Below are 17,426 nucleotides of genomic sequence, written 5' to 3' on the forward strand. Positions count from 1 at the left end.
ATCTGCATTGAATTCCTGTTAAAATTTAGACTGGGTGCTTCTAAAATTGCATCTCTACAAGAGATGGGGAGCCTGTGGCCCTCTAGATGCTGTTGGACTACCATTCTCATTCGCTCCACCCACCATGTCCAATAGTCAGGGACAATAGAAGTTGTAGCCTAATGGGATCTAGAGGACCACAGGTCCCCCATAATGATCTACAGTGCAGTGATACCTCTAGTTATCAACTTAATTCATTCTGGAGGTCTGTTCCTAACCTGAAACCGTTCTTAACTAGAGGCGTGCTTTCACTAATGGGGGCCTCTCGTTGCTGCTGCGCCACCGGCGCACGATTTCCATTCTCATCCTGGTGCAAAGTTCTCAACTCGAGGTAACTCTTCCAGGTTAGCAGAGTTTGTAACCTGAAGCGTTTGTAACCTGCGGCGTTTGTAACTCAAGGTACCACTGTATATATAAACATTAACCTAAGCAACTGTGATGTGTTTCCTCTTTTTTAATGATGTGTAATTGGCTCCCCAATGCCGAGGTCTCAAAAATCCTTAGTTGGTTTCTGGTGCCAGCCTTCATATGAAGGTAGTATGACCTATAAGGAGTTGCCAGCTCCTTTGCAAATGGAGACTTTCATCCTACCTCCCCTACCTATCTGTTGTTGACCTTCATGATCTTCTGATATTTGTTTATCTTCTTCCAAATTATCTCTTGTAATTAGAATCCTTCTCCTCATCTCTAGGGGCCGCAGGCTTCAAATGAGGATTGCTTAAAAGCAATTACATTTTGATATTGGAGATCTGTACACATAAATGTTGTATCATTTCCAATTAAAAATAGTAATGAATTTTGTCCACAGAGACAGCGGACTGAGCGGAGCTATTGTTTCTGTTGGTTCCACCGGGATATAACAAGAATGCACAAACATCTGTGTTGTGTGTGCACATGCATGCACGCACACACACACACACACACATGCCATTGTGTGTGGGTGCTGTTTCACCTTTGGACACAGTTTGAGTCAGAGTTCCAAACCAGAAACTGCCTTTGAACTGAGTCATAGGAAAGGTCTCTGAGCATGTGCAGAATAGGGATGGATAAGGATGAGGGAGACATTCACTTTGGTTCACCTTTTAATGCCAATGCTAATTAAATTGCACTGCCTCAAACAACATGTGAACCAAAGCACAGCTTTCCTTCAAAATTTGCACAGCTACAAATTTTCCAATGAAGTTCTCCAACCCCAAAAGGTGTGTAAAAATACTTACGTTGGTGGAAAGTGAGCATACAATGCATACATTAGTGAACATAATATACAAAAAAATCTTATAGTAGTAAAGTTTTATGCAAAAATATGTATATTCAGCAAAATGGTATACAAGCATGTATATATTTGGAGAAATGTGCAGTAAAATGGGGGGGGGGGAGTGCAAGATGATGTGGAAATGTCAGGAGCTGAACTTCAGACTGGAAAGATCAGGAACGAAAGTGGGGGATGAAATCCACAAATGTGTATGACTCCAGGGATGGTGGATTAGTCAATTTCCAATCTGTTTCAGTTTCTCATGTGTTCAATTATGTGCCCACTCCATCCTGTTTTATGCATTTTTTTAAAAAAGCACCCCCAAAATAGATTTAAATTTTACTCATTTTCTCCTAAGTTCTTCATTTCTGTTTGCTGTTGTTTTAGCCCAGGTGAACTTCCTCTTTCTGATGGCCTTGCTTTGCTAGTCATGGTCCTCTGGTCTTGGTCCTCTGGCTGGGGGTTGAGAGGCTCCTCCATCATTCGGCTCCTCCATGATAATATGACAGCAACAATCACAGATAACAATGGCTCTCAAAGTGAACCATTTACAGTGGGATCAGTTGTTAAACAGGGTTGTGTTATTACCCCAACTCTTTTCATTATTTTCATTGTCATGATCCTACACTTTGTCGAAGGGAAACTCCCCACTGGGGTAGAAATCATATATCGAACAGATGGAAAGCTCTTCAATCTGAGCAGCCTGAAAACAAAGAGTAAGGTTACTGTAACTTCCATCATAGAGCTTCAGTATGCTGATTACAACGTATTGTGTGCATGCTCAGAGGATGACCTCCAAACCATCTTAAATACCTTCGCAGAAGCTTACAAAAAGCTTGGCTTGTCACTCAACATCCAAAAAACCAAAGTGCTGCACCAACAAGTACAAAATAACCCTTTTGCAGTGCCACAAATCCAACTCAATGGTGTAACATTGGAAAATGTTGATCACTTCTCCTACCTAGGCAGTTATCTTTCTACAAGGGTCAACAATGATGCTGAAATCCAGCATCTCCTGAGCTCTGAGAGTGTGGCTTTCTCCCAATTGAAGTGCAGAGTGTTTGAGGACTGGGACATTTGCAGGGAAATCAAAATGCTTGTTTACAAAGCTATTGTACTACCAACCTTACTCTATGCTTGTGAAACATGGACCACTTACAAACGCCATCTCCAGCTTCTCGAAAGATTCCATCAACAGTGTCTCCAAAAAATCTTACACATCACTTGAGAAGACAGGCAAACTAATATCAGTGTACTGGGTGAAGCAAAGATCACCAATGTTGAAGCAATGATTCTCCAACATCAACTTCATTGAACGGGTCATGTTGTGCAGATGCCTGATTATTGTCTTCCAAAGCAACTACTCTATTCCGAACTTAAAAATGGAAAGTGTAATGCTGGTGGTCAACAAAAGAGGTTTAAAGACTGTCTCAAGACAGTCTTATCTAAAAAAATATAGTATAAACACCGACAGCTGGGAAACACTGGCCTGCGAGCGCTGCAGTTAGAGAACAGCCTTTACCAAAAGTGTCATGGGCTTTGAAGACATTCAAACTCAGAATGCAAGGGAGAAACATGCTAAGAAGAAGGCACGCTTGGCAAATCCACACTGTGATCAACTCCCGCCCGGGAACCAATGTCCCCACTGTGGAAGGATGTGTGGGTCCAGAACTGGCCTCCACAGTCACTTACGGACTCATTGTTAAAACCGTGTTTATGGAAGACAATCTTACTCGGCTACGAGTGATTGCCAGAGAAAGAAGAGAAGAGAGACCAGAGTCTTACTCCTTTCACCTTTGCAACCCCACCACAACTGGCATATGGAGCATCAGTTTCCAACTCTGTTTCCAACTCTGTCTATTGGATGCAGCCAGGTTGGTCTCTCCCCGTTGCCATGCTGCTTTCTTCAAGGGAGATGTGCAGCCTCCTAACAACCCCCCATTCCCTGGCCAGTGTCCTTCGCTCTCTGCAGTTGCAGGGCAAGTGTAGAACTTTGTTCATTTTCTAAGACTCTGTAATATTCTTCTACCATCAAGGCTCATAAATCCTGCACAAACTCTCTGCTTAATGAAGAAAAAAAAGAGGTCCAGAACTACGGAGACGCTCCGTAAAATTATTGCTTTGGAGGCCATCCAAAAAATTCTCTTGTCCCTCAGACAGAAGAAAGAGAAAAAAAGGTCACAGAATGCATTACTGGCTCAGCATGCCAATACTGAAAGTATGCAAAATGAAAACCTTTGGCAAGCACATATACTGTACTCAACGGCATCCAGGCAAAATGACGTTATTTCAGCTTCGAGATTGCTACCTATTTTACAAGAGGAGGTCATATTGAACGTACAAATGAAGATGGAAATGCTTCCGGCTTATGACTCAGCCTAAATATTAAGCAAAGACGTGATTGTGAGATTTGGAATTGTACATTTGTTCAGTTTGGAACTAGCACTGAGCCCAAATCCCCTCCACACACAAGAACTGTGCCACCCTGTGAATAGGTTTGGTGATCCAGGAACTGCATGGAGAGCAGACAAGTAAGTACCTTTTTTAACAGGAAAGAAAAATCTATACTTGGAAATTTACGTTCAAATATGCCCTTCATCAAAATGATTAGGACAGCAAATATGGAGGATAATACTATTAACTGTTTATTAATATTGGCAACAACAGCAACTAACAACAAGAAGAATAAAGCTTGTTAAATTGCTTATTGCTCCAGAAGGTCTCCAAGCGACTCACAACATATTTAAGAATCTGGTGGATCAGGCCAGTGCCACAGCTAGCAAAGGAACACACTCTAAGCATCTCCAGTCCTCTTGACTGGAGGCCCAGTTGAACTTTACTGAAAGATGTGCAAGTTCATTTGATTTTATGCTGGCTGGATTCAATATTGCAATGTTTGTTAGTTTCCTTTGGCTAGCTATTGATTGGTGCTTCCATGCTTCTTCCTGACAACTTCAAACATCCAGCAGCACAGTGGCAGCCTGATGAACCATAGAGAAAGGACCATAGTTCTGTGGTAGAATATCTGCCTTGCATGCAGCAGGTCCCAGGTTCAATCCCTGGTGTATCCAGATATGGCTTGGAAACCCTGTAGAGGTGCTGCCAGTCAGAGTAGTACTGAGCTCATGAAGCTGTGGTCTGACTCAGTAATAAGGCAGCTTCCAGTTTGCCTATGAACAATGAAAACAGTTTTGAGTTCAGATTGGATCGGTGGGTGTTATTTTCCTTAAGAAAGATCAGATTAGTAGTGAGCAGCTAAAACACCAGATTTTGCAGAAAGCCAAATGCAATCCTTATAATTATGTATGGCTAAGGTGGGCCACTTAGTTTCCTCTCTCCTAGGAAAAATGATAAGCTGCTTTTCACCCTCTGTAGTCTCCGTGTTCATTGTGCTACAGCTTTGTTCTCTTCTTGGCAGAGCCACTGTTGTTCTGTGAATACAGTGGTGCCTCGGGTTACAGACACTTCAGGTTACAGACGCTTCAAGTTACAGATTCCGCTAACCTAGAAATAGTACCTCGGGTTAAGAACTTTGCTTCAGGATGAGAACAGAAATCGTGTGGCGGTGGTGTGGTGGCAGCCGGAGGCCCCATTAGCTAAAGTGGTACCTCAGGTTAAGAACAATTTCAGGTTAAGAACGGACCTCCAGAATGAATTAAGTTCTTAACCTGAGGTACCACTATAGTTCTTTGCAGTTAAATATACACTTTTGTTCCTGCTTTGTTACAAAGGGGGGAACAATTCCTGTTCTGTCTGTGGTTCAGATTAAATAAGTTGATTTATGGGTGACTGTTTTATAGACAACAGAACATTCTGGACATTTTGTCCTCTCTTACGTTTGAGAGGTATAGAGAATGGAGACCAAGATGATCAAGGGTATGGAAGTCAAGCCTTATGAGGAACAGTTCAGGGAGTTGGGTATGTTCAGCCTGGAGAAAAGAAGACTGAGAGGTGATATGATAGACACTTTCAGCTCCACAGGGTAGGATGTGAACCAATGAATACAAATCACAAGAAAGGGGATTCTAGTTAAACATTAGGAAGACATTTCTGGTGGTAAGAGCTGTTTGGCAGTAGATTACAAAATATGGTGGAATCTCTTTCATTGGAGGTTTCTAAAGAGAGGCTGGATGGCCACGCATCAGGGATTCTTTAGCTGTGTGATGGCCTGGGACTCGGGCTCGGACTCAGAACCAGAGGAGTCTCAGTCTGCACCAGATCCTTTGCCTCAGGCATCATCTGAACCAAGTCTGGGGCTTGATCCTGAAGAGTTCCAGTCTGCACAGGTTCCCCTGCAACAAACACCAGCTGGGCCGAGTCAGGGGCCTGAGCCTGCCCTGGCTCCAGATGTGTGGATTACCTCGTTGCCTTCAGCTGGGCCATCACTTACAGCTGCTCCACTACTGCTTTGGTCAGGGGAGGCTGAGGCTGCCTCTGGGTCTAGTCACCCACCATTGTCTCCCAAGCTGCAGAGACTAAGGTCTGAGAGAAGGAGAGAACTGAGTACTTGCAGGAGGAGTGCTCGCCTTTGGGCGAAACAGGGAGGTGACTCGCCGGGGGATCAGGACCGGCCATTACCCCGACAAAGATAAAAGCCTGTCAGACCCCGCCCCAGGTTGCGAGAGCAACATTGCTGTATGCCAGATCTTGCCTGAGATCCTGTACCTGTCCTTGCCTGGTTTCCTGCCTCTTGTCTTGCCTTGGCCCTGTCAAACTGACTCCTAGTAGAACCTTTGGATTCTGGACCGGTCCTGGACTGCGTTTCATGGGTTACCCCCGGGCCCAGCACAAGCTGCAATTCTGTGCTAGATGACCCTTATGGTACCTTCTGACTCTGCGATTCTGTAATTCTAGGATTCTATGACTCCCTTCTCTGAAACACTGGAGAACTCTATGATTCTGTGAATCTAATTGAACATGCAAGTCTTGATCAGTGAAGCAGTGCACCCGCAAAGTGTGCGACACCCCCCACCCCAATAACTTTTGCTGCTATTATTAATACTGCTTTTCATTTCTTCTCTTTGATCTCAAAATGCATCCAGCATTTCGCCTGGGGAGGAGACACATACTACAGCACTAATATTGTTTTTAAGTGACAACAGCCCGCCTATCAAGCATTTGGGAAGCACTGCAGAAAGCTTCCCAAACACTGGGGAATAAGTGGTTTCTGCAGAAACTGGCTGTGCTTGTGTGTTCCAGCCACTTCTCATACTATGCCCCACATAGGACATCAGAGGTCAGGCAGGTGGGTATGGTTTGGAGAAAAACAGCCTTGCGGGCCAGATTGGGGCCTGTGCTGTGCCAAATCTGGCCTGCAGCCTGAAGATTCCCCACCTCCAGTTCTAAGCCTGATGGACCAATGGTATGACATGGCATAAGAACACACCCTCCAAAGGTCCCTGTTTTCCAGGGATGTCCCTGATTTAGAGAAGCCGTCCCAGTTTCTGATTTGATCCCAGAATGTCCCACTTTTCCTTAGGACGTACCTATTTTCATTGGAGAAATGTTGGAGGTTATGAAGTTATTCGACTCCCGAGCTGTATGAAGGCAATCCTGTATAGGGAAGGGTTTTTTTAATGTTCAATGTTTTATTATGTTTTTATATATGTTGGAAGCTACCCGTAGTGCCTGGGGCAACTCAGTAAGATGTGTGGGGTATAAATAGTAAAATTATCATTGTGGAATGGGGTGTCCCTATTTTCATGGGAGAAATGTTGGAGGGCATTTTAAAAAGCATTCAGTGCTCCAGTGCATCCACTTCAAGATTTGGTCCCATCCACTACTGGGTTCAGGCCCACCAGCAAGTGCCCCCCCCCCATAGATCACCCCAGAGAGAATGTGGTCCTTATCAGAGAAAAGGTTCCCCTTTCTTCTAAGCATATTGTGCACTCCCTCGCAATGTGTGCTGAATTGAAAGCACCGTGATGCAGAATCACTGCTGGCAACAGCTTCACGTTTAGTGGCTTTTCTGAATTGTGTCGTGGTGGCGGCAGCGGGCAAGAGAAAGAGAAAGCATCAAATCTCTTTTTAATTGTTCTTCACCCATCAGCAATGCTCACTTTTGGTGTTGGTTACAGAATACAGAAGCGCCTGGCTGGTGCTTGTGCCCGCTCGACAACCCCGGCTAGTTGATTATGGATGCTGTAAGCAAGCTCCAATGTTTCATAGGGAAAGAGGCCATTTCAGTGCAGTTCAAGTGGATTAGGGCTGGCTAGTGGCAATTTCCTAGAAATGAGGAAAGTAATGCAAGGAAACCAGAATGTGCGTCATGAGTATGGCTGCATTTTTTTAAAATGAGAGAGAGAGAGAGAATGCCTATTTTTTTCCAGCCGGTGGAAGAAAATAGAAATGATAGTATTAAGCTCAGGATAGCAAGGAGGCAAGAAAAGAGGTTTGTGTGTGGATTGCACTGCAGAGGAAGGCAAGAAAATCTTGAACAAGGAGGTCTAAAGTTTCAGGAGATGTTCCCTCCCCACCCTCCTCCTGTCCAGCTTATCAGGCTTGTCCTGGCTCAGAAAGAACATTTGGTGTTTAATCAATTAATCCAAGGTGAGGGGAGCCAGCAAGCCAGATTGATACCTCCTCCCACCACTCCCAAGCCAAGTTTGACAGAAGAGTGGAACCACCCACCTGGCAATCACCTGAGGCCACAATCATACCAGGTGACCCTTTCATTTGCCCACAGCAGCCTCCAGACCCTATTTTGGAAGTGGTTTCTGAAGTCATCTTCAAGAGCCTGACTCAAAATGCTGTTTTTGAAAACACTACTTTGAAAAGAGCTTTGCAGTCATGGGCAAATGGCTGGCAGAGGAAGGATGATATAGATGGGTTGTTTTCTAGAGACCTGGGGGAGGACTCCAGTTGGGTGTAGATCTTCAGGAGGGTCTAAGCCTGTGGTGCTTTTTCACCTCAGCCATCCCTGCTTTGAGAGCCACAAGCCCTTCCTCCCTCCCCACAGCCACTCGAACCTATATCGGATATTTCCATGGTGTCTATTGCAGTGCCCACCCCTGCTTCTCCAGATGTAGGTGTTCTACCTGCCATGCCTGCCTTGCAGAGAGCAAAGACACCCCCGTCACCTAAGCCCCAGAGGTGCCAAAAGAGGTGTGAAAAGGTGGAGCGGAATTCACCTTCTATAGCAATCTAATGCTTGGCTAAGGAGGGCACTTGCTGCACTAAGTTGAGCCCATCCCTGAACCATTTAAATAGGATACCAAGGGGTGAAGCCATGTTGGATGAACATATAAGCTAGATCACCTGCCATGCCTTTGTGTTTCTGTGCCTTGGATCAACTCTGTTACCTGCTGTCCCTCCAGCCAGCTATTCACATAGGTATTGCACTGATGTAAGTGTTAATGCCTTTGGAAACATCCTCATTTGAGTTATTGTTCTTGAACAACTGGGAACCAGGACGTACAATGTCAGCGGTAGAGCAGGCAGTTCAGGCCGGACTGGAATGGTCTCACAGGCCAAATGGGGAGGCCTAGTGGAACTAATATGGCTTCCAAGCCAGAGGCTCCTCACCCCCAAATGAGTCGGAAATTGCCAGAAAATGTACCAACACTAATGTTTAATTTTATTGGATCTGATCTAGAAGATGTGGGCCTACTAGTAAACAATAGCAAATCATCTGCCTACAGAACCTTTTAAAATCCCATTTGTTCACATGCAAAAAATAAAATAAAAATGGATTTCCCTGTTTTGCGTAATGGCACATGCCAATAGCTCCAAATGTAAATCAAAGCAGAAATATGACAGTCTCATTTCCCTCCTATTTAATGTTACAATTTATGAGTCACTTTTCCATCAAAGGTACTCAAAGCATCATCAAAAAGTTTACTAGAAGCCTATGATAAAAATGACAAAAGAACAGCAGTAACAATCAAAATCATGAAAAATTGATCTTCAAATGAAGGGGACAGAATCACAACAAATCCCTAAAACATTATTATAGAAAACCTGACAGATGTTTGCTAAGTAGTTGTGATGCATGCTAGAAATGTGAGGAAAATAGAGCAGATTGTACACATGTATGGTGGACATGTAAAAAAACCTGAGGTTTCTAGGGTAGGTGGAATCATTAAACGTATACAGGAAATGATTATTATATGGAGGGGGGGCATCCAGCCTGAGGGTCAACTTTGGACCAGTATAGATCCCAATATGGTCTGTGTGGCCATTTCCACCACCAAACCACAAACCACCATATGTGACATTAGGCAGAGCTGCTTTGGCAGCAAAGCTAAGTACCATGTGGGGAACTAAATCATGCAGCCGATCCCTGCAGACAGTAGTTTTGCCAGTCCTGTGCTTGGCACTGTCTAGCACAGAGCTGGCAGAGTCCTGCGCTGCAGATTCTGAGCAGCTGGCTGCTGGGCACTTGGGAAGCACTGCACAAGAGACCCAGATGGGTGGATGGGACAGCAACTGTCAATCATCTCGCATAATATTGAGAGATAGGTTGTCCCACTGTTATGTCTTGAGTGTGGATCACAGAACAATAGGCAAGTAGGATTTTAAAATGCAGTAATTTGATTGGCCCGTAGGAGCTGTCCAATCCGGCTCCAAGAGGGGAGTTTGAATTAGCCTCTCAGGTGTGACTGATGGTGTCAATAAAGTATATATAGCCTGGGATCTGGGCGGGACATCACTGATTCACTCCTACAGGATGATTGACTGTTTATACTATGAGTTGAAATAAACACAAGATAACCTCTCCACTGAGTTTATTTCACCCACCTATCTGTCCAGATAGACCCATGGGGGCTAGGGAGAGATAAGGATCTGGTCTGTGAGACCCAAAGTTTCCCCCTTCCCTGTTATATAACAATAAGTCATTTCATGAATCCTTTTGGGCCTATCTTAAAGAAAGCATGCCATTAGATTTCATTGGATCATGTTCACTGCAGCCACATTCTTTTGGGTTAATTTCGTTTTAAAAACCACAATGCATAAAGCACTGTGCATGCACATTTTGCCACATATTTCACTTCATATGTATCTTCTGAAAGGGGGAAGAAATCTTGAGAAGAAATCTTGATGTACTGTGGTTCCTACAAAGTGCAGGGTCACTCACTCATGTCAGTAAAACACTACACAGAATCCAACCCTGAAGTACTTTTACGGGGTTTTCAGAAACTTTACCCAGATCTGTGAATTACTAATATAATATTTATTTTCTTACCACATCTTTATCCTGTAAATGTTGAGTGTTTTATGGCATAGGCTGACTGAAAAGATGTTCAAAGAGGGGTGGGGAATAACCCTTTCCCCCAGGTATAAAAGTGAGAAAAGAGTTAAATCTTCATTCAGAAGATTAAAACGAAAAATCTGCCAAGATGTTTAGGAACTACTGGGATCCGTGTTAACTAAGATGCATCTAATGATTGCCTATATCTTCTCTGCAGGTCTAGCCAAGCCAATGGGATTAGTTGAAGGCCCTGGAGGCTTGGGCCAAGGGGGGATGGCTGCTACCCTGAGAGACGATAGTCATGAATCTGAAACAAAGTATGAAGAATATGGTTATAATGCCCAGCTAAGTGATCGGATTTCACTGGACAGGTCTATTCCTGACTACAGACCAAAAAAGTAAGTACACTTTTATTAGTGGACATGATTCTGTTTTCTTTACTCACATTGGAAAGCTCCTAAAGGTTTGTCTAAGTGTTAGTGTAAAGGTAGCCTAGATCAATGTTTCCCAACCTTTGGTCTCTAGCTGTTTTCAGACTACAATTCCCATCACCCGTGACCACTGATCTTGATCGCTAGGGATGATGGGAGTTGTAGTCCAAAAAGAGCTGTAGACCAAAGGTTGGGAAACACTGGCCTAGATGGTGCCCTCTTCATATAATTAGACTCCAGCTCCCATCAGCCCCAACCAGCATGGCCAATGATCAGAGATGATGGGAGTTGTAGTCCAACAATATCTGGGTGGCTCTAATTTGGCCATCCTTGAAGCTAGCAGATGATGTCCAACTAGCTAAGCAACTAGAAAGGTCAGGTTATAGGACAATGGAAACCTGAACCAGATGTCTACTGGTAACTTACCTGTGTGTGTCACCATTTGGAAATTCAGTCTTCTCAAATGATAACTAATATGAAAGGCAGCATGTCTCCTACTACCAGATGCTAGGAAATAACAGCAGGAAGGGGCTATTGCACCCATGTCCTGCCTATAGGGTTCCTCAAAGGATCTGGTTGGCTGCAGTGGGAAACAGAATGCTGAACTAGATGGGCATTAGCTCTGATCCAGTAGGGCTCTTCTTTTGTTCTTTTGCTCTTCTCTCCTGTCTGCCAAGAAGCTAACCTGAATGTGGGAAGCTAACCTGAATTGTGGGAAGCTAACCTGAATGTAGGCCTGGAGAGTGTAATTCTCCTGTCCCCTCAGTTAGGGCTGCCATACATCCAGAATTTCCTGGACATATCCAGGATTCGTCCATAGAAAATGGTGTCCAGGAAAACCTGGCTGAATAGCAGCCTTTATCAAAAATGTTGATTTTTTTTTTTTTAACTTCTGAAAAAGTGCTGGAACAGAAGGAAATGAAGGAATGAGAATCTTTCGGTTCTGCTGTACACATTGGTGGCATATATGCACACATGGCCTTTTGGAAATGAGAAGCTCTTTTATCTCGTCTGATTGGCTGAGGGAAGGGTGATGCTGGGCAGCTGGCTGACTTGGGATGATGGTCTGCTTCTCCACTGAAACTGACAAGGTAGCAGGAGAGCCTTGTCAGTTTCAATTTGTTCAGATTCCTTTTAAAAAACATTTGTATCTAACCCTGAGACATATGTGGGCTGGAGGTTGGAAGGATCAAATGACTCATCTTTAATTGTACTTCTGAGAAAAGAAATATAACGAAAGAACTATATAGCCAGGATCTTTATTCAAGCCAACTTTGGCTTTTTGCTTTAAAGTAAGGCTACATCCACATTATGCATTGAAAGCACTCCAATACTACTTTCGGAATCATGGCTTCCCACAAAAGAAATCCTGGGAGTTGTATTTTGGTAAGAATGCTGAGCATTGTTAAGAGATCCTTATTCATTCTCCGAGAGCTACAATTCCTAAAGTTCCCTGGGAAGAGGGATTGGTCATTAATCTGCTCTGGGAATTGTAACTCTCTCGAGGGAATAGGGTCTCCTAACAAAGCTCAGCATGCTCAATCAACTATATTTCCCAGAATTCTTTGGGGGTAAGCCATAAAGTGACTTTTATCTTAATGATTTATTTCAAAAAAAAAAAATATTCTGCTTGATTGTTTAAAAAAAAACACCCCCAAGAGAATAAAACAATAATATTATCAGTAAAGGTAAAGGTAATGAGACCATTAGGTCCAGTCGTGACCGACTCTGGGATTGCGGTGCTCATCTCGCTTTATTGGCCGAGGGAGCCAGCGTACAGCTTCCGGGTCATGCGGCCAGCATGACTAAGCCACTTCTGGCGAACCAGAGCAGTGCACAGAAATGCTGTTTACCTTCCCGCCAGAGCGGTTCCTATTTATCTACTTGCACTTTGACGTACTTTCAAACTGCTAGGTTGGCAGGAGCAGGGACCGAGCAACAGGAGCTCACCCTGTTGCGGTGATTCGAACCACCGACCTTCTGATCGGCAAGTCCTAGGCTCTGTGGTTTAACTCACAGTGCCACCCACGTCCCTTAATATTATCAGTAGAAACAGTCAAAAACAACTATTTAAAACATAAAAAAATAAAACCAGCAAATTAGAACATACTTCAACAGTCTACATGTTGGGGTAGAATTGTCTAAACCGGTGGTTCCCAACTGGTGATCCAAGGACCCCAGGGGGGTCCACATAACACACCCAGGGAGTCCACGGCACTATTCACATAACAAAAATCACCATAGACATATCATATACATTTTTCAAAAGTAGGGGGTCCACAGCTTGGCTTTTGAAAAACAGGGGTTCTGCAGTACTTAGCTAATTGGGAACCACTGATCTAAACAAAGAAAAAATTCTAGCAGTTGCTGCCTGATGTTCAAACAGCGTAGCAGAAAGACTCTCCTCCCAGAAGGGAGGGGAGTGGTTGTGGACGGGAGCCGCAACCCCGCCCACGCAGGGGCGGGAGCCCCTGCTTCTTCCGGCTCACCTGGCCGGTGCCTCACGCCCAGGAGGCGGCTCCCACCTGGAGCCGCCCGTAGAGGGGGAGGGCTTGACCTTAGTATATATGCTGGGGCCGGCCCCCTCCTCAGCCTCTTTCTACGTCGCTGCTTCGAGAGTCATCAGCTAGGAGTCATCACAGCCATCACAGGGAAGAGCCACGAGGTTTGGAGTTGGGGGGTCTGTGTGTGTGGAGGCTTGCCTTTTAACTTTAGGAGGCTTGCGTGCGCTCATTGCTTTACTGCTTTTAAAAATCCAGGTTTGCCTTGCTGTGTCCTCCTTTTTTCCATGTAAAAACCTACTTTTAACCTTCCATTTCCCCCCTCTCCTTGATTTGTTTGTGCGGTCTAAGTGCGAATTACCTTTCTTAAGCTGCAGCTTGCTCCCTTGCCCAGCACATGCCCCCGGTGAGGTCTGAGTGTGAGTGTGGCTCCATCTTTCTTTTTCCCTTGTCTCCTCGCGTGTCTTCCCTGCCTCTGCTTGGTAGCTGAGCTGTGCGTCTTATTTTAATTTTTGGCCAGGGTGCTTGTACATTTCCCCTCTATTGCCCTTGCCTGTTCAATCGCATGGCTGGTCCGGGTGACTGCATGGTGCTGATAATGCCAAGGTTGCAAGTTTGATCCCTGTATGGGACAGCTGAATATTTCTGCATTGCCTGGGTTGGACTAGATGATCCTCAGGGTTCCTTTTCCTGTTCCTCTCTAATTTTAAGTTGTGTGTGTGTGCTTGCAGCGTGTGTTGGTGCCTGCCGTTTATTGATTTATTACTCTTCTAGCGTGGGTTTAATTAATTTACCCTGCCATCCCTTCCATTGGTACCACTTAAATCGGGAGCCCCCTGTAAATTTTAAAGGCGGCCGGGGCTTGGGAAAGACTGTGCGCTTAAACCTCACCCCTCTTGGTTTCTCTAAGCCACCCCCCCCCCTCGCTTGATGTTTGGGGGATAGAAATAAGGCAGGGCTTGGGGTGGACAATTCAGGGTTTCTGATCGGGGAACCATTCCTCAGCACTGCACGTTCATACGTTTAGAACCTTTGAAGGTGTGCCTTTGCCTGGTTCTTGTCATTGGCTTCACTTGCCAGTACAGGCTCCCTAAAGAAAACCACTTTTAAACAACAACAACAACAACAACAAAGGTTACGGCTTATGGTACCTTAATGAAAAGTCCAGGTTAATACACTGTTTATATTTCCACTCATTTTGGCTCACTGTACAGGATAGCTATTTTTCCTTTTCTTCAAAAAGATTTTCCTTGCCCGGCATGTTCATTTTCCCTCCACCCCTCCTCCCTCCCAACTCTCCCCCCCCCCCCACTTTCCTTCTCTGCCCTCCACCCCTCCTCCCTCCCTACACCCCTCCCCTTGCAGGAGATACATTGGTCTTTGGACTTTCCTCTGCTTCTTGCCTGAGTAATCACAGTTGCCAGACAGGTTTTTCAACTGCTGGGGCAGGCTTGATTGCTCTCTGAGTGACCAGCATTTTGGGAGGCATTGTCTTTATGCACCTGGCAGTTCAGCAGCTCTAGTTGCATTGTCAGTTTAACTAACCAGCAGTTTGACCAATTACAGTCTTTTGTCTGTTTAAGCACCCTTATTTCCCTCAACTGGTCTCGAGCCACCTTGTGGGCAAAGATTTACTTTTCTTTGTTGGGCAAAGTTTCCTTTGTTTGATAAAGTTTCTCCAGCATGGCCGCTGGTGTGGAATCTTATTGATTTCCTTTGTCTTATTTTGGCTGCAGCTTTTGAGCATCTCCTTGTGAGCAGTTATTTTCAATTCTGTTTGATTACTTGGCATTAGGCCTATAGGTTTTTTCGCCTACCTCGTAGCAATCGTCACAACTTTTGTGGTATTGGTGGGTAGGTTAGGCATTGGATTTGGGTGTTATGCTGTGTGGGAAGGCTAGGTGTGGCCATCGCCTACGCCTTCGATTTGGGTATTCCGTTAAAGGAATCCGGCGGTCGTGTATTCTGTCCGATGCCTGCTTGGCTGGAGGCCATGGCACGACCCCGGTGACATCAGGGGTGAGCCTATAGTTGGATAGGCATCAACTGGCTCCGCCTACCCTACTGATGATTCAACCCCTCTGCTGTGGTCATCCAATGCCTAAGCCAATACCTTTGCATTGCAGTAACCAATAAAGTTGTGGCCTTTTCCATGCCCATAAACCTTATACCACGCGTCCTTGTGTGTTTATTTCCACCTCACGGGGGTTGGGGGTCCTCGAACCACAACATTTATCTGATGAACATAGGGACGTCCTATTCAATAATAATAATAATAATAATAATATACCCCCACACATCTGACTAGGTTTCCCCAGCCACTATGGGAGCTTACAGCACATATAAAACCCTAGTAAAATGTTGTACAGGGGTACCTGTACAACAGGTTACAGACTTCAGGTTACAGACTCGTACCTTGGGTTAAGAACTTTGCTTCAGGATGAGAACAGAAATCATGCGGCAGCAGGAGGCCCCATTAGCTAAAGTGGTATTCAGGTTAAGAACAGTTTCAGGTTAAGAACGGACCTCCAGAATGAATTAAGTTCTTAACCCGAGGTACCACTGTACATTAAAAACTTCCAGATACAGGGCTGACTTCATATGTCTTCTAAAAGTTGTGTAGTTCTTTATCTCCTTGACGTCTGATGGGAGGATGTTCCACAGGGAGAGCAATGTCAGCCCCTGAACTGAATCCTCCACTAGCCTTGACAGCAACGTTCATCAACCTGGAGTCCTCCAGATAGTGTGGGCTACAACTAGGGCTGCCATATTTCAAAAAGTGAAAATTCAGACGTATGGCAACCCTAATACAACTCCAATCAGCCCCAGCCAGCATCATGGTGTGATGCTAAGGCTGATGGAAGTTGTAGCCTACAACAGCCATGCTAGCTGGGCTGCCTTGCAATTTAAGCATGCTATCTGCTCAGATTTTGACATGTTGCCTTTTTCTTCCTGGCTACCTGCAGCTGGAGTGATCTCTCCAGAAAGCCTTGCAGAGCGTGCTTTATTTAACCTTTTCTCCCCCCACTTAATAAGGCACTTTATTTAAACTTTCAGCTGTGCTTGGGAAATCCCCAAAGGTGGTTTTTTGGGGGATTATTATTAGAAATTAATTAAGTATTCTTTTCAGTCTTGCCTATGGAGAACAGTTGAGCAGTGTCACATTCCTTGGGCTGCATTAAGACGTTTACCGATTGTTATTATGATGACAGGGGAGGACGGACATCTCCTTTGGAGGATATTGGAAGGATCTCCTTTGGAGGATTTTGAAAGCCACTTAATGAAGGAAGTCCTTAAATGGTGTCAGCGTTAAACACAGTTTGCCATACTGGTCAAAGAAGAGATGCATGAAAAATGTGGCACTTTGGTATAAGTTAGTTTATCAATGCATGTGCAAGGCAGTCATGGAGAAAATCCCATAAAAAATTGGTATAGTTAAAGGGCCCTAAAGTCACATCCATGCTATAGAGTGAGATGAGCGCCGCAACCCCAGAGTCGTTCACGACTGGACCTAATGGTCAGGGGTAAGGCAGTGGCATAGCGTGGGGGTGCAGGGGGGGCCGGCCGCACCGGGCGCAACATCTGTGGGGGCGCGTTCACTCGCAGCTCTCTGCCCCTACCTCGAGTGCTAAAATCCATGGGTTAGGGGGCGCAAATTACTTGCCTTGCCCCGGGTGCTGACAACCCATGCTACGGCACTGGGGTAAGGTAAAGGCAAAGGGACCCCTGACCATTAGGTCCAGTCGTGACTGACTATGGGGTTGCGGTGCTCATCTCGCTTTATTGGCAGAAGGAAGCCAGCGTACAGCTTCTGGGTCATGTGGCCAGCATGACTATGCAGCTTCTGGCGAACCAGAGCAGCGCACGGAAATGCCGTTTACCTTCCCACCAGAGTGGTACCTATTTATCTACTTGCACTTTGACCTGCTTTTGAACTGCTAGGTTGGCAGGAGAATGGTCAGGGGTTCCTTTACCTTTATACATTTAAAGCAGGGTCATAACACTTTTAACAG

At 45.0% G+C, this 17,426-nt stretch overlaps 1 protein-coding gene across 1 annotated transcript in view; it reads left to right on the plus strand.

Annotated features, from left to right (window-relative positions):
• Positions 1 to 17,426, plus strand: part of GALNT9 (polypeptide N-acetylgalactosaminyltransferase 9) — a 197,367-nt gene that overhangs the window by 29,819 nt on the left and 150,122 nt on the right. Inside the window, exon 2 of the mRNA XM_083418303.1 lies at positions 10,699 to 10,879. Within this exon, the coding sequence (XP_083274429.1) occupies positions 10,699 to 10,879 (181 nt within the window). The remainder of the gene's footprint in view (positions 1 to 10,698; positions 10,880 to 17,426) is intronic.

Source organism: Podarcis tiliguerta (assembly GCF_965153285.1).
Source record: "Podarcis tiliguerta genome assembly, chromosome: 16".
NCBI lineage: Eukaryota > Metazoa > Chordata > Lepidosauria > Squamata > Lacertidae > Podarcis > Podarcis tiliguerta.